The 24774-nt window shown below is 42.6% G+C and overlaps 2 protein-coding genes across 2 annotated transcripts in view; both read left to right on the top strand.

Annotated features, from left to right (window-relative positions):
- Positions 1–2159: 2159 nt before the first annotated feature.
- Positions 2160–18492, top strand: LOC125940486 (uncharacterized). Its single transcript, XM_049656707.1, has 6 exons — positions 2160–2318; positions 5585–5826; positions 7748–7904; positions 10054–10166; positions 13444–13576; positions 18314–18492. The coding sequence occupies exons 3-6, from the start codon at positions 7887–7889 to the stop codon at positions 18473–18475; spliced, it is 426 nt and encodes a 141-aa protein (XP_049512664.1). The 5' UTR covers positions 2160–2318; positions 5585–5826; positions 7748–7886; the 3' UTR covers positions 18476–18492.
- LOC125941090 (uncharacterized) overlaps positions 18477–24774 on the top strand; it is a 24870-nt gene continuing 18572 nt past the window's right edge. The window contains exons 1-4 of the mRNA XM_049658022.1: positions 18477–18509; positions 20279–20456; positions 21662–21712; positions 23681–23906. Of these exons, the coding sequence (XP_049513979.1) occupies positions 18477–18509; positions 20279–20456; positions 21662–21712; positions 23681–23906 (488 nt within the window). The remainder of the gene's footprint in view (positions 18510–20278; positions 20457–21661; positions 21713–23680; positions 23907–24774) is intronic.

The following is a 24774-nucleotide window of genomic DNA, read 5'->3' as shown; positions in this document are numbered from 1 at the left end:
TCCCGGCCTTTCGACCAAGCTTCTCTCGAATTACCACGGTCCCTACCGAGTAGTAGAGCAAACATCTCCCGTCAACTACATCATCGAGCCGCTCGAGCCATCTTCCGACCACCGCTGCCGAGGGCGTGAAACAGTTCACGTCACTCGGCTGAAACCGTTCTACGACCCTCCTGTGCTGTCATTCCCCTAAGTCGCCAGGTTGGCTCCTTTCTGCGCGGGGAGTGATTGTACCGGAGCACATCGGCACCAGCTCTGTGCCAGCGAGTGTGTGGAAGAAGACGTTGACGATCGTGTGGTTCGCGCTAGGTCGGTTTTCAACGAGCCAGCTTGTTTAACCGCTTCATCTAGTCTACCTGCAAAATACTCTTGTTGCAATATATATAATAATTGTTTTGCAGTATTTGATTACTTGTTCATAGAGCTATTTGGCTAGGTAGGTACACTTTTTCAACATCAGTTCATGAGTAGGTATAAACTACCCGGTTTTGTTGAGCGGTAATGTTTTCTCTTGTCTCCAGAAAATATCCCCGCAATACTCAATTTCCTCACATGAACTCGTTCACATGAACCAAACTTGCTTTGCAGGTTTCATAGCATAATTATAAAGAACGAGAGCACAGATAAATAATCAAAACGGCACCGCCGCAGCCAAAAAGTTCTGAGACTGTGGAAACTTCTACAGCGAAGGTTTCCTTTTGGGAACGCGTCATAATTATGCGGGCACTTTTGCGCGAGGGCGTAAGGTTAGAAAAGTGATTGAGCAGGATCTTGAAAACTGATCTTCGAGGCGACCTTCGATCTTTGAGGTGAACATCGAAGCGATCTCGGGACGTGACGTCGCAGCCAATGGGAATTTAGGCGCCGGTTCGCTGCTACAGACGCGGGACGCCAGCTTTTTGACTATATGAGTCAGTTGACGTTTTTGCATCAAATAATATAAATGACAAATACAGGAAATCGTGGTAAACAGGAAACTTTCTGTTTCAATTGGTTGTTTAGCTGTTTTAACTTATATACCCCATATATATGAAGCAAAGCACTGAATATCACGTTCTCAAAAAATTACATGTGCAGGCTGTTTTCTGTAACCTTTAACGAATCTTCCCTTTAAATTTTGCTTTTTTCGCCTTTTCCCACGTGGGGACTTCTGCCTGTGTCAGCGCTATGGTGCTGATAACTCATGACAACTAGCGGTGTACAAAAGCGCACTAATTGATTGTTTTATTTGCTCTTCATTCGATCACAGCTTTGCTTGTGCAAGCGTCTCTTTACCAATGTCAAGTACGGGGTAGCCGCCTACAACCTTGAATACGGAGATGGTGGCAATGCCTGTGGCCTTGGGCCATATCACCGGTTACGCACCTTAAAGGAGATACTCCGCTTTATCAACCACCATTTCGAGTCTCCCTCGGACTTCACCAATTGTACGTTCCATCAGCTTATTAAGTAGGTAATGGTTCGAGACCAAAGTGATGCCAATACAGCGCGTAACATTAGATGTTTCCTCTAAATTGGAAGTTGTCAAATATGACTACGCCTATGCCACAACACGTTTACGCTTTCATACGTTTAACGGTCACAAATCTGTTTTCATTACCTGACGGCTTTGGTCCTTCTCCAGCGAGGTAAACAAGTGCAATGAAGAAACGTGTGTTCTCTCGAAATCGCAACGTTTCTGAAATTTAGCTGGATAGGCTATTACTCATAGCCGACCTCTTCATGCTATTACTGTAGGTATTTAATTGCTAACTAAGGACAGATCGCTCCGGATACCTGAGCGCTCGCATAAAGTAATACGTGATGTGTTCTTATAATTGCAACGTCACCATTGCGCTGTCTCTACGTACGCAATATGATGGTTGTCCGAACATTTATGCAAAGTTTTTTGTTTTTGTCACATTTCAATACAACCAGACATTTTATCCGGTTGCTGTAAATTGTTTTTTAGAATGACTGAACGTTTTAGCATTCCATTCAATGAGATAAGCTTTGCTGAGTTATTCTCGCAAAGGAAGCTCACAGTTTAAGCGTTTATGTGAAGCATCAGCACGCGTTGTTATGAAATGGTAATATCCACGCAGGTTTCAAGGGAGAGACGCCATCTCCCATTCCTCCAACATATTCTTTGCCTACGACCACGCTATCAGAATCTTCTGAAACTGTAAAGCCAACTATGCAGCGAAGCACACAGCCTACTCCGCAGCCAACTCCGACGCATTCGACAGCCCCTCGACTAACAGGAACAACGGAGCCGGCAACGACTACGCAGCTTACGGCTACCACAGTGCAAGCTAGAGTGACAACGACTGCACCTTACGGTATGGGAGACTCCTTATTTCTGTTGATAAGCAGTTCCGATGAAAAGAGAGTTTGTGTGAGCCATACGCCGCAGCGCAGGGAACGCGCTGTTGTATTTCTTTTTTTCAACCTTTGAAGTACATTATACAGTACCAAAGAAATCATGGCAAGCCATAGTGAAGCACAATCTATGACGACGAATTCACGGTGCCTTGGCTTGTTGAGAACCAAGCTGCACCTTTGCATCTACCTTCACGTATTCGCTGAGTGCGGAGGCAAAGCCCGTGCCCTGTCATAGTAACTGAGTCCCCTCCCCGTTATCACTATGTCCCAGTAATGCTCACGCCCAGCTATCGGTAACCGGTATCCAGCAGGTAAGTTCACAATCGAGGTAGTTAAAACATGGAAAGCTTTCATTAGTGCAATAGCCCAATTTTCACTTAAATTGCAAGAATCAGAAGCTTCTTGTGTTGTTTTTGTTTTTTGCAAACAATTCACGAGGTGGTATCTTCTGTTTCCGTTAACAAAATCCTTGGAATAAAATAAAAATAACAAAATAATGCATACGATTATATATTCATACCTCTTAAGTTTCATATCAGTTTTTTTAACTATTTCGATACAAATGCATGGTACTTAATAGGGCGTTCTATGTATTAGAACACTCCTACATCAATGTGAATGGAACCGATCTCCTTAATTTTCACATCTAATATTATTACACATACTTCGCTTGAAAAGCATAACGCCTCTAATCGTATATTGTGAAAATAACTGAAATAAATTATTTCCGGCTCATTTCGCTTTCTAAACCAGTTGTCAACCAATAATGAATTTGTTGATTTCATGAAAAACGAGAAATTGGTATGTTACCGTTTGGTAACATTGCACCATATTGTAGTAAGAATCTATGCTCGTCACTGAAAGTAGGTTTGCGCTGAACGCGTACCGATGACCGTTGGTAGCAAACCTCTGGCAATCAACTATAAACATTTATGAAGAACCAATTCCGAATACTATCGAAGAATGCATTTAACATGCTTCCAGAGGTGTTTATTTGTGTCACTGTGTTGCACTGTGTGTTATGCGTGATGCTATGGATTATATAGGCGGAGTATGATGGGTGGATTAGTTATTCATTTAGTGTTCAGACACTGCAGAGAGTTCCGATCGGCTCATTGAGGAAGTTCTGCTTGAAGTAGTAGTGGCTGTCTGCTGCATACGGGTTTGGCTAGACTGTGCAGTCTTCGGGATCGGCCCATGAAAATGGTTAGACGGTCACGTGCAGTAGGACTAAGATCCGAGAGAATGATAAATGCATTAAAGAAAACTGAACGGCATTGATTAAGAGAAGAGTGAGCCAAATTGGAACATTTGCGGAAAAGTCCGAATGTTAGAACCACTAAGACGGCATGTTTCCAAATGGTTACGAACATAAATGTGAGTGCCTAGTATTGGGGCGCTATAACGTAAAGCCATTCCAAACTTTGCTATTCCAACTCTGGAATCAGAGTTGGAATAGCTGGCCTTCACGATTGGTCACAACGTTTTCAGGCAACCCCCACTTCGCTTGACTGTCACGCGACGTCCCGAAAGCCGCGATAGCTTCGCATTTCATATTACGTGTACACACGGATTATGCATGATTAGAACAAACCAAAGAAAAATAACTATTTTTGATTCGACGCTTTTTTGTCATCAGCCCTCTGCTGTTGGTCAAACGTTTTCGGGCTGCCGCCCACTTCGCCTGTCTATGACAGACGTCACAAAACTGCGAGAACTCATCCTGTCAAAGTGGCATGTACACGTTAAAGATGCATTTATACGCCGAACAAAACTTAGTTTCTTGCTGAATAGCCGCAGACTGCCCCGTTCCAAAAGGAATAGAAGATGACTGCCCACCAATAGCTCAGGCACTGACTTGCCGGAGACCATGAATTTATTTTCGTGTAATAAAGCTTTTTTCGTGGCAGTGTAATGTTATCGAGCCCTTTCGGCACGCATACGACATCGCTCTGCTAACTCTTCTTTGCTTAGGATCCGTTTTAGCAGCATTCTTAACCTGGCCTTGCACGCCGCCGCAATTTTCGACCAGCCACCGCAAGCTAAGTAAAGCGAAACGGACCAATTGCGGACGCCGGCACCACCCTCCTCACCCGGTTACCTATGTTCACTGCGCTGGCTCGGCCGCATCCAAATCCTATCCCCTTAAGCGTACTCTTCGCCTCTTGTCAGCCAATGAGATATGAAAAAAAAAAAGCTCAATGTAGGCAATGTTATTCGTTTTGAAAGCAAAAAAAGTGACCTATACACGAGGAGAATGTGTGATTAGGCGGTTCAGACAACGCTGCGGGTCACCGCCTGATGCTTGTGTCGGCGGTTACATAAATTTGACGTCAGGCGATTGAAATAAAGACACATTGGAATGGTTTTACGTTATAGGGCCCTTGGTGTCAGAAACTAGGGCTTCAAAAACGTTCGTGACTGTATTTCTGGTTGCCATCATGGCATTCAACTTAACAGAGTGCCCGTATAGCTAAAGGCAAACAGAAATGCAAAAAAAATTGGAAACTTATGATCTCTGACAAAAGAAGGCTGAATGTTCCACACTGTCGCGCCATATTACCAGTCAGTAACACGAATACGAACGATCCACTTGCATAAGGAATGCTAGGCATTCATATGATGATCATGCGTCAGTTTTAGAGCACCACTCTTAGGTGCTCGGTCTTGTGTTGAGCGTCGGCGTTGTCCGTCGGCGTAACCAAGCGAACGAGCAGAGCGAAGAATGAAAGGGCGAACAGAGCGCAGCGGGGGATGAAACACGGCGACAGTGAAGATAGCGTGAGGAGGAAATCGGAAGGGAAGGATATATATATATATATATATATATATATATATATATATATATATATATATATATATAGGGCAATAAAGCGCTGCATGACGCGTAAGTGACACGCCCACGCATCACCCATGCGCTGGCTCTCGCGATCTCGAGATTAGCGAGGCAGTCATCCCACACTTCGCTCCGTTTGGAACGTGCCACACAAGACAGATCGTATACGCCAGCCAATATTTCCCGAAATGAAAATACGTGAGAGCTGCACTCCAATTTCGCATTAGGAACTATCGTAATTGTCTGGAACTTTTGTTTTCGTTCTCCTAAAGTACAGCCGTGCACGCAAGGGACAACCTTGGCTAAGTCAGTTAAACTGAATTTTGGTATTCAGTGCTTGACGAAGTTGCAGTCAGTCTTGCTCACGCCTTGTCGCTATTCTCACAGTCCCTCCGATGGCTGCTCCTCTCATCTGCGTGTTCGGACGCCGGACGAGCCCAGTCGACGGTCTATCCCGAAGACGGGCTGTGTGACTACACGTTCTTCGACTCGTTAGAAACCAGCGGCGGCAACTCCTCGAGCGGCCTTCGCGGCCGAACGATCGTTGCCTACACGACGCAGTTCGAGAGCTTCCTCACGGCTGCCTCTAAGTGCGAGAAGACGCAATTCGGCGTCGGATTTGACTCTACGTGAGTAAAGGGCATGTCCTTAATACTGTCAAAATGAGGGAAAAACCTACAGCGGTGAGCTGGCGAGAACGAATATAGAAATAAGCAGGTAGTGGAGGCATAGAAAAACGACTAATACAAAAAGTGCACAGTAACTCCAGAAGTGTGCAATTATGCTGAATCGCAAATTAAGCATGAACTAAACCTTTGACAAGAGTCAAATATACACGTACAAATAACAATGTGAGGGAACACATCGAAGTATTTGAGCCTCTATAGCACTGCCGTTCGACCTTTTCCGCTGCCGATGTTGATAGTCGCCGACTGCAGATTAGCGCGGTTTGCCGCACATGCACAAATCCTTAATGATAATTGAAAGACAAAGCTATGCTGAACTAGTATCAACGTGCAGAACGTAGATGAAATAAAACATCAAATTTCATACCTCGCGAACGCGAAAATGCAAGTTGCACAATCTTAGTTAGAGATAACAAGAAAAAGGTTTTGTGCATATTACCATAAACATTTCAGTTATTATTATTTGTCGTTAAGGCACCGATGACAACTAAATAGATGAAGAAACAACAGCCGAGCTATGACATTGTTGTACGATCCTTTCAAAACCACTTTAAAAATTCTCCGGCGCAGTGGAGAGAACTAAGTTGATAATTTTATCTCATTTACAAATTAAATTCAAATGTGGATGTTGCAAATAAAATGCAAATTAGATGCGAATTTGGGTATGCAAAATATAAGCAAAAGAACGGGTGAATTTTGGCCGCAGTGTCACCCTTGAGTTTCCCTATAAGGCCAAGTGTGATACGATTGCTTCCCATGCGCCGTATGCTGAATGCTGTCTGGCACGTGTCGTGTGCTGTGCTTCGATGCCCTTCATTTCGTACCGTACTCGTAGCGTGCTCTTCAATGACGTTCCACAATATCTTATAGGCTTTCCGAAGTTGTGGTGCATCTTTATTGCCTAGCAAACCTTTCAAGACGCGGCGGTGCGGCCATTTGTAGTCATTATTACTACGTGTACAAACCTGCAGTGTTTTAAGAGCGAGTCATTAGCAACGCCTTGCACTCACTTCAATACTTGTAAGAACAAATTCTGGCAATCAGGTATAAATGACCATTTTTGAACAGCCGCTTGAATGTTTCTTTGCTGTATTTTTTTTATTTGTACATACTGCCGCTTTATGAAAAGGGCTAACGCAGAAGATGTACAAGAGATCACAAGATAGAGGAGAAAGCAAAACAATAGAATAAAAAATACATTCATAGACATTAGGCATCTTACATACAACTATGAGAAATTTGAAGAAACATTACGTGGATGAAGACATGTTGCTCATTGCAGTTAAAAATAGGCAGTGATGAGAATTCATGGTGGCATAATCACAGCACCTTCTAAAACAACCGTGATGGCAGCCGATGTTTCTTCTTCCAAAATTTTTACATAAATGCTACCTTAGAAATGTTTGCTATACTTACGTAAATGCTACCTCATACAACTTAAAATGTGTGGTATTTTTCGCTCCTACGTTTACTGATATCAACGATTTTATGATGCGCATATTTCGTCTCTGATTATGAAACTACCTGCCACTGCACATGATGTCATTCTACAATAGACGGCGATTCTTCTCAAGGCATAGTGTAAAAAAAGCATTAGACTGCAATCGTGTGTTCTGTAATGAAATAAATCACCGAAATTAAGTATATCATTTTTGAGAATGAAATAGGGGTTCTTTATTGGCCTTACAAGAAGTATACGTGAAATTTTGAACAGTCGTGATTGGATTGTGCGGATAGAAAAAAAAGAAGCAGTGACTAAGCAATAGCTAATTCATTTATGGCATGATAGCCAATGGATGGCTGCTTCGAATTCTAAAAAGAACGTTAGAAAATTCCTGAATGCGTTGTATTTGTTTTCATACAGAAAATATGCAGAACTGCGAGTGCTTCCAACGCACCCGAGCACGCGTCAAAATCTGGACGACCTGTGGAACCGCAAGATCTTCCACTTCGGCTTCTTGAATGTGGATGCTTTCAAGCACAACGAAGCAGACTTGGAAGGCATGCTGCGTGCGCTCAAGGTAAAACTGTCACGGAAGATGGCTTGAGGCTATGCGTTGCTTTAGGTGGCCGTGATTGGTGTTGAGATTGAAAGAATGTTTACAGCAACGCTCCAATGAGGTGCGCTGTTCCAAAAAGCATCAAAATTACACCTGCGTCATTCATGAAGCTTCATTGCTTTGTCTTCCCTAGAACGAAAAATTACGGGACTTCCATGAAGGCTTCTAGAAAAATACTTCCTTATAGTCAACTACAAAGACCCGCAACACTTCTTACAGGTAGACAGAGAAATGAGGTTCGTCATATTGCATTACCTGAATCATGCAGAGAATACTGATGCCATGTTTAGTAAAATACAAAGATTATTTTTGCAGACATTTAAAATAAATTGGTAAAAATAAATCAAATAAGAGCCCAATAAGCTGACAAAAATTACTAAAATTTTGGAAAAGGACACATAAAATTACGTGCATCCGAATTGAGCGAGAAGAATTAGTTATTCCTCCATGCAACATTTTTGTTACTCACAACCTTATGAACAAAGAGACAACGAATCTAGCGATAGTCTAAGGGAAATGAATTGCCCTCCTAATATAAACACGACAGGAATAAGGTAAAGGGAAATGAAATGGGAGAAAAATTCCTAGCCCAGATGGAAGCCGGACCGCGTCATTACATGTGCGATCATCCTACACGTACATTTACAAGTTTTGAGCACCATAACTCAACGAAAAGGAATTTTTTATTATGGTCTAAAACCCAACTTCCCCATTACGGCTGCGTTTTCTGTGAGACTATGGGCTTTACAAAATTATTACTGGAGGTAAAAATGGCGTGCCACAACGTAACATTGAACAAAAATATAAACTTCAACTAAAGGAGCCACTGTTGCTTAATCCGGTAAAGGCCGGCTTGTTCCCAAGTTCTCTATTGCTCTGTGCTATGGCTGAAAGAGGCGATGAACCGCTTACGAAAATAACTGCACATTTCTTACCTAAAAAATTAAAATAGCGTTATGTCAGTAACGTGCGGCTCAAGCCACTTCCCTGACTTTGAATATGCTTTGCATATTTGATAAGGACGTTGGCAGCAAGTGTCATAAAATTGTGGTGAAGTGCGTCTTCTCGCATAGTACATCACTGCGTGGCTTTTTGGTATGTCTATTACGAGGTTTGTCACGCCACGTTTGTTCAATTTGTCACTCTGTTCAGTTATTTTCACACACACGTAAATTGTCTTCAACAAACGACGTGTACCTAATAGTGCTGTGAAAATGGCAATCTATTTCATAATGTACATCTAGCAGCAGCGAATATGAGTTATTGCTTCAAAACCACTGATTAGAAAGAACGTACACCTCAATTAAATAGCAATTTTTTACAGGCACTCACGTTCAACCTTCTTGTTAAGGCATACTTAGGATTGTTTAAAAGCACTGACACACGTGGACAAGCAAGTGGACACACACTGGCTTGTGCTGGTTGGCTATATGTTTAAACAGTTGTAAGCAGACGAAGTTTCGTTATTACTATCTTACTTGTACGAATAATACAATTCCAGCCAGTGAGTGTAGAAAGCTTGCCCGTCCAGCTGATATCCCGAGTCGAGCACCAAGTGATTTCATTTAGGTTTAAATTTTATGTATATTTTAACGCGAAATTTTGTGAAAATATGTTACTAAAAATTTGTTTCATGCTATCAATCGCTTCTGAATGAATCAATAAATCAAGTACGAGAAACTTTATCGTTTTGTGTACCCGAAAACAAGAGCTCGAAAAATTTGGAGGTGCTTCTATTAAGTAGCGGACATGTGTATTAGTTTACTAGTATGCTTCGTTTCTGTCAAGCGCCCTCCGTGCGCACTGCGACATAGAGTATTCAAAACAATATTGTATATCGTGGCATATTCTGGGGAAGAGTATCATGAAAGATATCATGAGATTATTTGTACCAAGTGGGTGGGCCAAGTGCCATGGTGTATTTAAATCCCGTAATTTCCATATGCGCACTAATCTAATCAACAACAGGTGATGCACTCAATATAAGACACTTCATTAGTTATGTGGCAATAATCATGCTTAGAACAACGATGCCTTACAGTATTGTCTCCTCTCTGCTTGGTTAAAAAACGTGGCTGTTGACCGAAGCACTTGCGAATTTCTCTCGCAGGAGATAGCGTCCTGGCAGAGCACTAAGCGGACTTCGCAGCACCAGGCGTACACCCTGATCGCTTCAGCATTTAGGATGACGGCCGGCGCAGATTCGATAGCGCAGAAACTCCGGTGAGTAGCGTTATCTCAACAGTGCTGCCAATAAAATGTTTAGACGCCAAAGGAGACCCGGGCTCAACTTTTAAAAAAGGGTTAGCGCAGCTCGCACTAGTGGCGCAATGCTAAAGAGACAGCGGAGCTGATGGGCACCTAGATATAGTCCTGCCTTTTGGGCTAGGCTAAGCACTACAAAGTCATCCCCAGCATTTTCCGGAATTTATTGATTATTGATTGATTATCGATTACCTATTGATTGGCTGTCGAATGACTGTCGCAAGGTATTGGCTAAGTATTTGGGCTAGGCTAAGCACTACCAAGTCATCCCCAGCATTTTCTGGAATTTATTAATTATTGATCGATTATCGATTAGCTATTGATGGGCTATCGATTGGCTATCACAAGGTATTGCCTACGTATTTGGGCTAGGCTAAGCACTACCAAGTCATCCCCAGCACTTTCCGGATTTTATTTACGATTGATTGATTATCAATTAGCTTATTGATTGGCTGTAGATTGGCTATCGATGGCTGACTAAGCTTAAGTATTCCAAACCATGCTTATCTGGACTTAGGCAGGCTCACCTTCGCTAGTTGACAGGGGTATGTGCCATTGCGCTTGGATGCTTGCTGCCCTGCCGCCAGGATCGGCCCACAGTTTTTGTCGACGACGGACGGATTAAATGCCGGCTTAAACAGCTCCGCTGTTAAAAGAATCCTTTTTTTTAGGTGCTCACAACAGCAAAAACTACAATTTCTAACATGCCCATTCAAGCACTATCACTGAGCTCCTTTTTTTTTAGTTTTAAGAAAATGCCATTTTGTCGGGGTTGGAGAATAACCAGATGGCGTGGGATGACTGGCTTTGGGGGCCCACGGTAAAACCACAAATGACGCAGTGCAAGGTAACATGGGTTGGGCTTCTTTTGAAGTCAAGGAGGTGCAGAGGAAAATGAGTCTTGAAGAAAGACTTAACAACATGGATGAAAAGAAATGGCCGGCTATAGTAGCCAAGTAGTAGCCAAGATTGTGTACCTCAAGAGCGTGGACGCGGAATGAAGGAAAAGGTCAAGAATGTTGGCAGCCAAGCACAGGGTAATTGAATGTGTAAATAGACAACCAGGAGCCACAAAAATGGAAGTGCGTGAATTTTAGAGCTGAAAGTTGCGCTAGTTGGTTCTGCGTCAAGTGCATTATAAGGATTTCCAGCGAAAAAACACTCGGAAAGGAAGCCAGTGGACAGAAAGACGCAGGACTATCAACGGAAGACTTAAGGCAGAGTACGAAGAGCAGAAAACATTATATATATATATATATATATATATATATATATATATATATATATATATATATATATATATATATGAGGGCACGGCCATTCTACTGCACATGCGTGTTATCGCAAAGCCTGACATAGGAAGTCCACCGCCTTCTCTTTCATGCGGACTAAGGGGACGCTGATGCAATTACGTCCCTGTCGCATTATGCAGAATACTTTATATAGCAGCCTACATCTTTCATTTTTTAAATGATCGAGAACATGAGTCAGCTTCGAGAAGGGACTATGCAGGAATGATCTGCCAAATGTCGCGGACCCGCAATTGCTTTTGTGCTGCACCTGTGCTCTCTCAGGCTATCGTTTAAGCACCAGCTAGTTTGACCGACGTAGCTCTTTTCCACAAGACAGAGGAATGTTATAAACAACTTCAGCTCTACAAGCGACAAAACGCGTAGCGCTCTTGTTAGAGCCAGTGGTTTTCCTGTTCCTAAAGCACGCTACGCGTTTCGTCGCCTGTAGAGCTTGTAGTAGTGTATTCGATGGAGGTTTTCAATGCAGCACACAGCTTTTGTTAACAGCGAAGCTGTTCTAGCTAACCGTAAAAAGTGACGCCTACTGCCGCAAAACCTCGCCGAGCCATGACGTCACTGCATTGCCTAGCAACCACCTCGCGGAGCGGCATGTGCCTCGCATCCTCTGCGTGCCGTGCACATGTTGCCTTGACATGGGACGTTAAGGAGAGAGAAGGAGAGCATGCGCGCGGCGCGCGCAATGTTCGGGAGAGGGAAAGAGAAAATGAGAGCGATATAGAGAGAGAAAGAAATTCTACCAGCACCAATGAGGCAACGCGCAGGGCTGCTGTCGACGCCGCCCGCGTTCCCCGTTTCCCGCGTTGGCTCTGGGGAAACGCGGGTGGCGTCGGCAGCAGCTCGGCAGGTTTCGACCAGAAACGCCCCGGCAAGTGTGGCGGCGCAGCTTGGCCGTGACGTCACCGGGGAGATAAAGCTCGGAGCCGCCGCGACAGCGGCACAACTCTCGTTGACTCTTTGGCGAGTATATGTAGCCTTGGCATGGGAAGACCAAAGAAGATCCGGATACCCGAAGAAGAAGCCGCTCATCTTGGACCGCGCCGCGCGGCCAAGCGAGAATCTGCGTGTCGGCGGCGAGCCTTTTTTTTTTTTTTTTGAGAACATGAACCTGCCTACGTTTGCTCTTAGAAGTCGTACACCAGAATAGTAGGCAGTAGTGATAATAGGAATAAGCAATAGCTTAAGAAAGCTCATATTAAAACATTTTCTGGGAAGAGTATACGATTAATATAACTCAAATATTTATCTTACCAGTAGTGTATTAAACGCTTCTAAACTACAACACTTTTGTTCGTGTTCAATTACGCACACATGTTTACCATGAGACAGTTGCGTACTCTGTTGATATTGCCTGGCAATATTGCCACACTATGTGGCATTATTCCGAGACATTCCGAGAATACTTAATACTGATTAGGCATAAACCACCAACGGAGAAGGAAATGGAGATAGTATGACGCGGTGTGCGCCGTGTTATCCCTGCGACATTGTTTATTCTTGTCTTATAGTTGCAGATGCGCGTGATTTATTTTTGAGGACTAAGAATGTCTGCACTTTTTTTACTGTAAACATCGTCACAGACACATCTACGGATGGTTATGTAATAACTCCCATGAGGCTAACACTATCAATACGTTCTGAAAATTTGTACAACGAGTAATATTGAATAAATTACTATAAATTTAAAATAAAGGTAAGCAAACAGCTATCACACAGGACACCGAGCAGCGGAGATTAGGAAATAGCGCTGTACAAACACTATGAGCCGGATAAAGTCGATTTCACCGAGTTAACCGATACTGCTACGGTAATTGCTGATTACGAACATTGTGTAGCACAATGCGGTGTTCCCGTGCACCGCAAAGTTTAGGTGGGAAGCCGAACAATGGAGCAACAGTGACCTTTGTGTACACTTTCACATTTAGGGATGTCTACACGCCTGACATTGTCGTCACCAAGGCGCACTATTACGGTGAAGACAAGACTTCCGAGGACTGCCTAATTGTCCCTCCAACAATCATGTTCGTTCCGAGCGGGCATCCTTACTTCTACAGCATGGTGAGTTCCCCTTACTCAGCTCTTGAGTTTCCACCCTCAAGCTCAGTTACGCATACGCCCGAAATGTAACAGCCAATGGGAGTAACGTTCTGAAAGCATGTGAAAAAATTGCGGCAGAACCCATCTCACCTTGAATGTCGACGTGAATGCGATCAGCAATGAAGCAAAGTAGCGACGCACCATATTGCCACCAACAAAGACTCTTCATGCATGAGGTGCGTCTGCAGACGGGCTGTACTTTTGCGTTTCCCTCTAGAGACGCTGGGTCATTCAGCGGCGCCTCCGCGAAGTCCACTCGTGGCGCTTGTGTGATTATATACATTGAGAGACGTTTGTCTGAACATATATGACACGGGTTCAATGTCCCTCCAGCACCGGATAATTCCTTAATGATTGTTTTGCCATAAAGAGTGGCACATAGTACGTGGCACATATATAGTTACCCAAGTTGGCGGGGAACCGGTTAGATAGATAGATAGATAGATAGATAGATAGATAGATAGATAGATAGATAGATAGATAGATAGATAGATAGATAGATAGATAGATAGATAGATAGATAGATAGATAGATAGATAGATAGATAGATAGATAGATAGATAGATAGATAGATAGATAGATAGATAGAATGCACCCAAAACGTTGGTGAAGTATCCCAAGAATGCTCATCACCATCAGTATTGACTGGCCTAATTGCACAGCCGAAGACCAGACGACGTATTTTCTAATGATTCACTTCTACTTTCACTCATTTGAAGACGAGGTCTTCTTTTCAGGCTTTATGTGGGTTTAGCAAATCTGGCATATATCTACGGACGTAACCTCTTAAAAAAGGGGCAATTTCGGTACTTCGGAATTTCATAGGGAGTTGCAAAAGTGTCAGAATGTAGGTCGCAACGATAACAAATGGTTCATAGTCATAGGGCAGGTAAAACTAGGGGCATGGGCGTAGTTAGCACCAATACAGTCACACATTATTGACATTGCACCATAAACTACGCTGTCTCTGGTATCGGCCTACCTGGCCTCTTGGTAAAATAAAAAAAGCGGATTAACAAAAATAAACGTGAAAAAATACGTCAACTACAACCTCGCTTCCAAAAAACTTTTATTCTGTAAAAAAATGTAAGGTCTGACAACGCAACAACGAAAATAAGGCAAATAATGCAAAATTATTCAATTATACAACATTTCACCGCCTTTATCGCCCACATTGATGTGCGTGTAATTACACTATCACGCACGTCGGCCTTGTTTTCTTTCGCGTTGACTTCATGGACACGTGCTTGTTCTTTAATTCCCATTAATTGGGAGCTTCACGCAGTTTGCAGTAGGTCTACCGGTCTGTCTGTCAATATGGTCTCGGCTGACTTCTTCCTCTCCAACTTGGGTCACTGGGTAGACCATTGTCTAATGTGTACAGCATCGAGCTGCGGTGCTGAGGTAACCGCATTCGAATCCAACCGTCGGACCAACATGGGTCCAAGAGTAAGTGGCATTGGCTATGTACCACTCTACAATGAACCCCTTACTCCAACTGGGTACCTGGGTCACTGGGTCACTGTCCCGAAGGATGAGGTCACCCCTCGTACGTGACCATTTTGGGCGGTGGCATTGCAGTGTGCTACATTGCTTCAATGACAATCGCATTACTTTCCTCAGTCATTGTGAAATTGTATCTTCCGGAATTTTTTCGGCGTGCGTGGCGCTGATCGGCCAAAAGCACGGTGAAAATAGCAAGTGGTGGCATGCCCATTAAATGAAGGTGGAAACTAATGCTAGTGCTAATGAATTGCCTAAAGTAATCTCGCGGTGTCTGCAGACATTGTCACCTGATGGCTGCACTCTACATCCGAAAGGATGTTGCGAGGGCAGTAAGCAATTAATTTGGTGGTTCAATTTCAAGTTGAGATTTATTGCAAATAATGCGAGTAATATTACAGATTTCTGCATATATAAAAAGAGGTATATAAAAAGAGCTCTTACACATCGCTGACCTTGGTTGGGGCATCGTACGCTTGTAGAGTGAAAAAAAAAACTAATGCAAAGCAAACAAAAATAGGTCTCGTTACAAAAATAACATACTCGTGCACCATCTAGCATAAAAAACGATATAATAAGGTAAGACAATAAAATATTGACCGTTCGCTGTGATCTGTTCTGAATAAAAACAGAATGGTATAATTTTTACTAAAGAATTACAATAAACCCTAGATTGCAAGTGCAAGTTTAACTAGTCTAGAGCTACTTTGACGTAAAAGGAATGCGAATCTGTCAATATTATTACTGATAATAGACAAGTTCAAGGTAATAGGGAAGGCGGAGTGATAGAATTATATGATTTAGAACACATGCTAGTAAGTGTCTAAGGTAAAAGAAAAGCTATTCTAAATTCTAATCAATATAATGTTAATATCATCAAAATCGAGGCTACAGAATGGCAAGATATAAGACCGATAACAGCAGGAGTAGAGGGAGGTAACCCTTGTGAAAAAATACTGCGAAGGGTTTGTTTCTGAAGCTTACTCAATGGAGAGATGTCAATGCAGGATCTGACAAACCACAATGCGGCGGAGTAGTCTATATTGCTCTGCACATAGCCATATTATATTAGGGCTAGTACTTCAGGAAGGAAGTGTGATCTCGCTTCAAGGCGGCCACATTAGCCATATTTTTATGCAGGCAGAACAGTTCTTTTTAATCTGGGGGAAGTGCGAACAATGACCCCAAGAAAAATAACGCGAGCAGGAAACACACTGTCTTTCTATTTAGTGAACGCAAACTGCATGATAGATGATTCAGCAGGATTAATTGTTGGCCTGTTCGCAGCGCACCACTGTAGAATAGAATTTAGGTCTACTTGTAAAACACTATATGAAACAATAAATAAAGGTTGTTAGGCGGTGTCGTCTGCATACGGAATACAATTAGAGTTTCAAAAAATTATGGCTCGTCCATATAATCTACAAAGTATAGGGGCCCAGGGACAGATTCTGGGGGAACACCTTCGTTAATATTTCAGGGTTTACAAAAGTATTCGTCACGACGAACACACATCCGCGATTAAAACAGTAATGAACCCTCAAGAGGTGGCCGAATTACACGGGGCTTCGGTAGAAATTCAGACAAATTTAGTCTAGTTAAAGCACACTGCACAGAAAAAAGTGACTAGTAACTATATCTAGCAGATTGTGATCACGTTAGCTCACATATAAAACATGTAGAAAATTATCACGTTAAGGACAAATTGAAGTATAACTTTTAACTCTTCAATACAGCAGCCAGCATGTCCATATAAATTGTACAACTTAATTTTGTTAGAGCGTTTGTGTCCGACGATAGAACATGAAATTACTCTGTATCAAAATATGTTCCAACCTGTCATTAAAGCCCCACTTTATTCGGCATTCAAGAGATTTCGTTTAAATCGTTTTAATAATTCCAAAAGACATAATTTTCCTTCTACATAAAAGAATTCTATAAGGAGGAAGCAAGCTAATACTGGTTGGCAAGCTTTCAAAAATTCATTGATTGTTTGGTAAATACGCGGCTTAATCTTGCAGGACAACAAACTCTGGAAAATATTAAAACATAGACAGGAGACTTCAAAAACACAAGCGCAAACTTTCAACTGAACTTTACTGGTGAGAATGGGAAAATTACATATACCGACGATGTATGACGTGTATCCGGTTGGTGAAACAAAACAACAACAAACAAGTGCGAAATGAAAACGCTAACACGTGTGGCACGCATGGAAAGGTCTACCTATGCGTCACGCCTGTCTACTAATGTTAGTAATTTAACTGTGCATCGTACGTGTCATTGATGTTATTCTTGCAATAACGTTATTTTATAACTTTTTTGTACCTTCCACAAATGTATTTTCACCTATCGCTATCAACGACACACTCATCGGCAAGCCGTCTTTCTTTTTCTACTGACGCTGTCCTTGTTTTCTTTTTGTTTTTATTTTATAAATAAATCACATTTTCAATTTTGTATATAAGCTGTGTGCTGTATCGCGCTTACTTCTCCCTCCCATGATAATAGTCTTTTATCAATACTACTTGTCATAATCACTTGCACTGTAAGAAATACCAGCCAGCCAAGCTTCCGCAGATTTTTCACGGGTCTGTTTGTAAATGTACCACCTAAAGAGAACGCCTTTAGGTGCTGCTTCTGTAGGCTACCAAGTGAGAAGCACCAAAGAAAACAGGGAAATTTAAAACTCAATACCTATGCTTTGATTCTCTCCAACTGCCTTGCCAAGCTCTTAAGTTGAGGCCACTTAGCAGAAATGTGCTAGAAGGAAATAAGTTGGAGAAAAGATGTATGGACAGTTTCTAGCATAATCACTTTGTTTCGATGTTGAGTAATTCATTTTTTTAATTTCTATTAGTAAGCATTGTAGCCCGGAGATTTTGAAATGGCTGGTTGTTTCCGAAATCACCAACTGATAAAGGCTTCACATTCTTGCACATATGCTAGTACATTTCATAACTCAGAAGTTATTTCGCATTCGTTGATGCATTTAAGCTTATCAAGACACTCAACATCTTTACTTGTGCTCATCGTGGCCCGTCCTCAGTGATGGTGAATACACGAGCAAGCTTGTTAAAACCTAGATTCCGATGCACCAAATATTTGGCACCAAAGAAGTTGCGCGAAATAAGTGCGCAACTAAAAGATGGCGCTTGTGTCTATCTTTTCTGTTCAAACGCACGTACTACGCAGAGCACGGCACACGAAAGCGTGCGACTGGTTACGCAAAAGTGGTCTCGACGCGAGCATGGCCGTGTCGGTGACCATGTCCGGCCGCTGGTACAAGCCACGCTACCCGGACCCGCAAGTGACCGACCGACCTGGAAACTACTCCTTGCTCAGTGCTTGTACTGACATGCCAGATGACCAGATCGGCAGCCTAACTCTGGTGAGCCCCTCGCTCTCTGCGCGCCGTGCGCAGTCATGCGATCGTGATAAATTCAGGAGGTGCAGCAGGCAGGCGGACGGTTAACAATGGATACATTGTAAAAAGAAGAGCGAGATCTGTCTCACATGTGTTCGCAACAAGCAATGTGAAACTTGGAAGGGTGACGATAATATAGGGGATAGTAGAAAACCGGGACGTTTGCGGTGAAGCGAACAACGCGAAAAAGCATAAAAAAGTTTGAGTAATAGATTAGTTGAGCAACAGACTAAATGGGTGAGCGATTGATTGATTCATTATTCATATACTGACAGATTTGTTTATTAACCGATTGCTTATAGAATGGTTTTAATTTCTTACCTATATATTTCTGTCGACTTGGTAAACTGATTGATTTATCGATTTATCAGTGTTTCGTGTTTCATCATCCCTTTTGCGAAGCATATCCAATTAATTTCACAGCCCACATTTTGTCCGGGTGACCTCTGCTTCCTGTTTTCGCTTTCCAGGTTTGCAAAAACAGTTCCTTCACGGGGAAGCATCACGACGAAAGCGTCCACGCTCAAGTCGTGTACAGTAAGCACTCGGAGAGGGTGTTTGTGTACGACGCCGCCTACGACATGCGAAAGAAAGGTTTGTGTCTCTTCGTGTACGATCGACGAAACTTACATCAAGTCATTGTGGCAAAATCTTCAAAACAGCGATAGTCCCGACCCTGCTTACGTTAATGACTTGATTGATAACTATATGTCTCGTTGTGTTTGCATCTCTGGAAACATGAGTGAGATTGCTTGTTATAGTGAGGAGAAACAGAGAGCTCTTTATTGAAGGTAACATTAGCCAATGAAGCTGAAAGCTACAACTTCCTATAATGCGGTTTTTAAAGAAATATGGCTGGGTAATTGTGAGTGACACGGTGATAGCATAAATAACTGTAATTTTGGTAATACATAAAACTTCTTCTCGTCCTCTTCCGTAAATCTCATACGCACATGGTGCGCAAAACTCGGAGGTTTTGCGCAAGGACAGGACCGATACGGTCTGCACTGCGAAATAGTACTGCACATGACTTAATAAAGCACTATTTTGAGAGCGGTGACTTGCAACAAAAATTTATCTCATAGTATTTACCAAATGAATGTGATACCTTATAGGCTGGTACTGGCGAGCTCTTTCGCATAATTCGCATTGGTATGTATGTTTTTGAAGAAATAAACAAAGCAAGAGCCTCAACCTTTTATTAATAACGATATAAGTCTAGCAGACAATGAAGCGAGAGCACCGTGCAAACAAATAAAAAATGTAAAAGTAAGTAAATAATACAGGATAATTTCTGACAATCATAGAAAACACAGAACCTTATTTCCAAATTCAAATGCCTTTTTATTTATTTGAAATGTCAAGATTATTGCAAAGTTACTTTGAAAATATATCTACATTCAAACAAAAGTATATGTTCGCTATTGTCATCCTTGTTCTCCTATATTTCTGTGTATTTGACTATCTTCGTTTGGTGGCACTTGCTACTACCTCTGTTTTATCTTTTTGTTCAGCTCATATGAATAGGACATGCGCACCAAAATGAAATAATAAATAGATGCGTTCATTAGCCTTTATACCTTCCTGCTCTCCCTGCCGTTTCCTCTGTACATTAGCAGAAAACAGCAGGTATAGAAATATATTTCTAGCACAATGGCACTACATACTTTCACCTGTATTAGTCCCCACATGAGAAGTCATTCGTGTTGCTTATTTAATTTTTTTCTTCACAGCTGTGTTTCGCCAAGAGGTATGCTTTCGGCTACCAGTACGGCATTGCGGCTTTCGACATGGAGTATGCGGATGCTAATAACGACTGTGGAGATGGAAACTACAACCGTCTTCGAACCCTAAGAAAAACACTCGATTTCCTCAAAGTTGCGTACAATACTACGGGCGTATTCAAGAGCTGTAAGTAATTACGTAGCAAATGAATGTTTCTCATCGATATGCTCTATTTCTTTCCTTTTTTGTGTGCGCAGCCCGTGATGCACAACGTTGGGCAAAAAATAACAAGTAGCATTTCTCGCACTCTGCCGTTTTCTTGAAACCGAATAGCGCGTTGCAAAAAGAAAAAAAAAACAGTCTTGTTCATAGGTTCTGCAATTCTTATTCAGTTTTCATTTCAAGGCCCTCCTCAAGTACAGGTCTACCTCCTGAATTCAAAGGCTCTTGCCTGTAAAATACGCATTTGAATATGCATCGAGCCCTACCCTTCAGTTAACGCACCTTCCTTTTCATAGTTTGTCTGAAACTTATATGTCAGGATTAGAGGTGGCGCCATTGTCTGAGTTCAACGTTTCGTCGTTGTCCAACGTATCAATGGCCCCAAAGACAGTAACTGGATACTTGGAGGGGGGGGGGGGGGGGGGGTTGAGCTGAATGCAATTCTGGAAGAGATAGCGTGCTGCTCGGTGGTGTCAATTGCGGACTGTGGTGCAAACTGGGATATAAAATTTCGCGTCAGCTAGACAATGCTACACGGCGCAGTGCGGTGCATATTGTGACAATCTTAAGCAAATGTGCGCTTATATCGCCGACTCTATGAGCGTCAGGTATAGTGATGCACCAGTGGATGGATGCTCACGGGAGCTACGGGGATCATGTTATATAGGCAATATATTTATTGTGCCAATTAGGTTGCATAGCTCAATATTACGTCCCGTTTTTGTACAAAGCGGAGGCAAGCAATGTTGTCACAACCGCACGTTATGTAAGCATCGCCCAATTTCAGGACAAGGAAGCTTCATTCGTTGGCATTTTTTTATAAGTAGACTATATCAACGTTGCTCTGATCCGAATTTTATTTTATGCTCGCGTTTGGGCGTTGCGACATTCTTTTACTATTAAAGGTGAACCGAAAACTTCTTCTTCCCCTGAATTTTCCGCATACACATTTTACTCAGCAGTATGTGGTAGAAAAAGCTACAAGTGGCTGACTGCCGTTTCTTGTGCAATCTACGTGAAGCAAATATTTATTCATTCAGTCACAAGTTTTATTATAGCTTTTTTTGTTTCTTTGTTTCTCACTGCATTCGTTCTAAAAAAATGAAGAGAGGGTAAAAGTTGCATGTTACTATAAGAGTATTTTTTTTTCATTTTTGTTGTTCTTTCAGGCGTAAGCGGTGTCGAACAAGTGCCAGTAGAAAGAACAGAAGATGACGAAGGTATTTTCAGTACTTTTTGCTACCAGCAGAAATTGCAAGAACTAGTGGGTTATAAATGTGAAATGGTTGTACGGTGGTCTAGCACAGTCATTACTCTTCCAACTATACAATCCATCGCTAAGTAAGAACGTAACAGAAGAACTAACAAATATCGCAAGAAGCCCTCTCAGGAATTCTGCCCCCTTAGACTCACGTACTCTCTGCAACCGTTTGGTTCCAACAGTTCAGTTCGGCTCCGTTCTAGTTAGGTTCCAACAGTTCGGTTACCCACCGCCGTGGCTTAGTGGCTATGACGTGGAGACGCTAAGGAGGGAGTCTGGTCTGGTGTCCACACTTCTAGAAAACTCGAATGAAAAACAAACAAAAAAATGCAACTACGTCACTCTGGGTGCTCCGTAAAGAATTAAGTGTGTATGGTCAAAATGTTTCCGGAGTCCGCCACTGTAGCGTTTTGCATAACCCCCTTTGTATTGAAGGATATGGAAAATAATCGATCACAAATAATATATATAGATTGAAACAAACAAAACGAACTATTGCGCCTTGGTGGGCTCAGACATGCCAACAAACTACTGCAACACTGTAAAAATAAGTGCAAGCTAGAAGCTTCTCGCTTGTTATATGGTTGTCACGCTTACCCTTATAGGTGTGCAAACTACTACTGCACACCACAGCGAGCTGTAACTACACCTACAATAAAAGAACCCATAGACGAACGCTGTGTATTATTTCTTGCCACCTGGTGACCACAGAAACATCAGCCAGTAGCGATAGCTATAAGTTCTCGTATCGTCTGTATGCTTTTTCATGCAGTTTCTTTGTCCTCGTGTTTACTTCCCACAATACTTCGCCCAAGAAACCGCAACCTTCATCTGACTAACAGAGGCATATTTTGCTTCAACCAATAAATACATAAGGCGCGCACTGCATTGGCACGCATCTTTGAGAGAACATGATCGGCCAGAAATCTAAAGCACTACGACACCACATCATATGCATGACGTGTTCTACCCCCCTAATAATTACATCCACAGATTATACGCACCACATATTTTCCACCGCGCGATGTGCGGTGCCGTGTGTAGCCGAAAAAGTGCAGCGACCTTTGCTTTTATTTTCACGAATTTAAAAGAAGACTTTGCGCTTACCAATGCCACTATTTTTGACAGATTTTGCGTAACAAACTCAGAGCATTGTTGGACGCTACAGCCATCGCAGCTACAGTCAATTCATGCTAAAACATGCACTTTTTTAGAAGCGATACAACCATATGACGCACACCAGATTTCTATTACAACGCACGAGAAAAAAATATACAATATACAGAAATGTCTTCGTGAGCAGACATTTCTTCTGCTCACGAAGAAGAAATGTCCCTACATACGTTTTTCAACTATAGTTCACCGACATCTCGGCTGACAAAACTAACGCGAACCTGTGTCCACAAAAAGAAGTTACACTTAGGCAGAACTATAGTGACGTGTACATGCGTCGGTCGTCGAAATCTCATTGTGCTGGTCACGTGTGTCTGGTCGAAGGCTCCAGCGTGCTCGCGTACCTTCCACAAAGTACAACACCCTTGGCGTCGCGCATACTAATGATATTATACAACGTTCGCGACAACATAGACAATAGACAGAACCAGCGATAGCATTTGAGAACCTTCCGATGCATGCAGGCGTGCCTTGCGCTAAGCGATAACTTTGTTTTTAACGGGTCAAGAAGGCGGTTCCCGGAAAACATATAAACAAGTACGCCAGTAAATATAAGGGATTGGGTGAATCATTTGTGTAATGTGCCGAACTATATCAAAATTTCGAAATAATATATCCTCAAGTAAACATGTCCTTAAATTTATGGATTTATGTTAATGACAAGCTTGTTATGGCGAAATCCTAATTGATCAAGTAATTATATGGACTAAATTAGCCAATATTTCTTGTCTATTATCTTATTTTTTATTTTCAGTCCCCAAGGAAAAGCCCGCAGCTCCACTAATCTGCACAGCTGGAGACAGAATGACTCGCACGATGGCGTTTCCCGAAGATGGACTATGTGACGTCATCGTGTTTGACTCGATCGAAAAGAAAAACGAGAATCCTTTAGGCGGCCCACACACGGAGAGCTTCAAGGCTTTTCTTGAAAAAGCGCAAAACCAGTCCAATACATTGTACGGCGTCGGCTTCGACCACAGGTACGCGAGAGTCCGCAAGGACACCTTTTTCCGGGAAAACGTATAACGGTGCAACCAGACGTCATGCGGTGAAACGCGTCAGCACGCGACGCGCTGCACTCGGCGTCATGTCGCGCCCGACGCAGGAAGAGGGCATGATGCGCGCTTTTTCGCAGCGGTGCAAAGTTGCAAGGATGAAGGATAAAGTCAGAAGAAAGCAATATACGTCATGCAGCCAGCCTTGGCAAGCGAACGCTCCGTGACGCTAGCGTCCTTGCTCAGTGTCGGCTCAACACGTGACCTCTTGCGTCGGGATCACGGAGCAAGAATCTGGATTTGCCGAGGCGTTTGGTTTCGAATGGGCGTAGCAGGAAGAAAAATGCGAACGGGTATCGAAAAAAATCACCCGGAAATACTAAATCTAAAGTTCCTAGATATTCTTGCTATAGTAAGAGCCGAAAATTCAGGGTCTTTAACTAAATCCAGCCGCACGCTCTGACGTATCCTCCGTGCTCTGACGTTTTCATCACGTGTTGGGACGACACTCTTGGTTTCAATCGCGTTGCGTGATCCTGCCTCCTATCTTTTTGCTTCCTCCATGCAAAGTTGCTTGGTCATCGTGTTCATGTTAGACTTGCGGCCAAGTTAGGCAACTTCGTTTTTATTTGGATGATATTAGGGCACTCCCAGTAGTTCAACCAGCTTCGTTCCGGAGGTCACATTGGCTCGCCATGTTCACGTGGGGTCGCTTCACGCAGGGCCATTAGTTTCTGGTAATGATGATGATAAAATGTATTTATTGAAGGATGGCTCGAAGGCCTATTATGTGGAATAGGAAGGGGAGAGGGGACGGGGAATGCTGCTTCTGAAAATCTCGCAGTGCTAGGCA

This window comes from Dermacentor silvarum, chromosome 10 (genome assembly GCF_013339745.2).
Source record: "Dermacentor silvarum isolate Dsil-2018 chromosome 10, BIME_Dsil_1.4, whole genome shotgun sequence".
In the NCBI taxonomy this organism is placed as follows: Eukaryota; Metazoa; Arthropoda; class Arachnida; order Ixodida; family Ixodidae; genus Dermacentor; species Dermacentor silvarum.
This window is presented reverse-complemented; position numbering and strand designations above follow the sequence as displayed.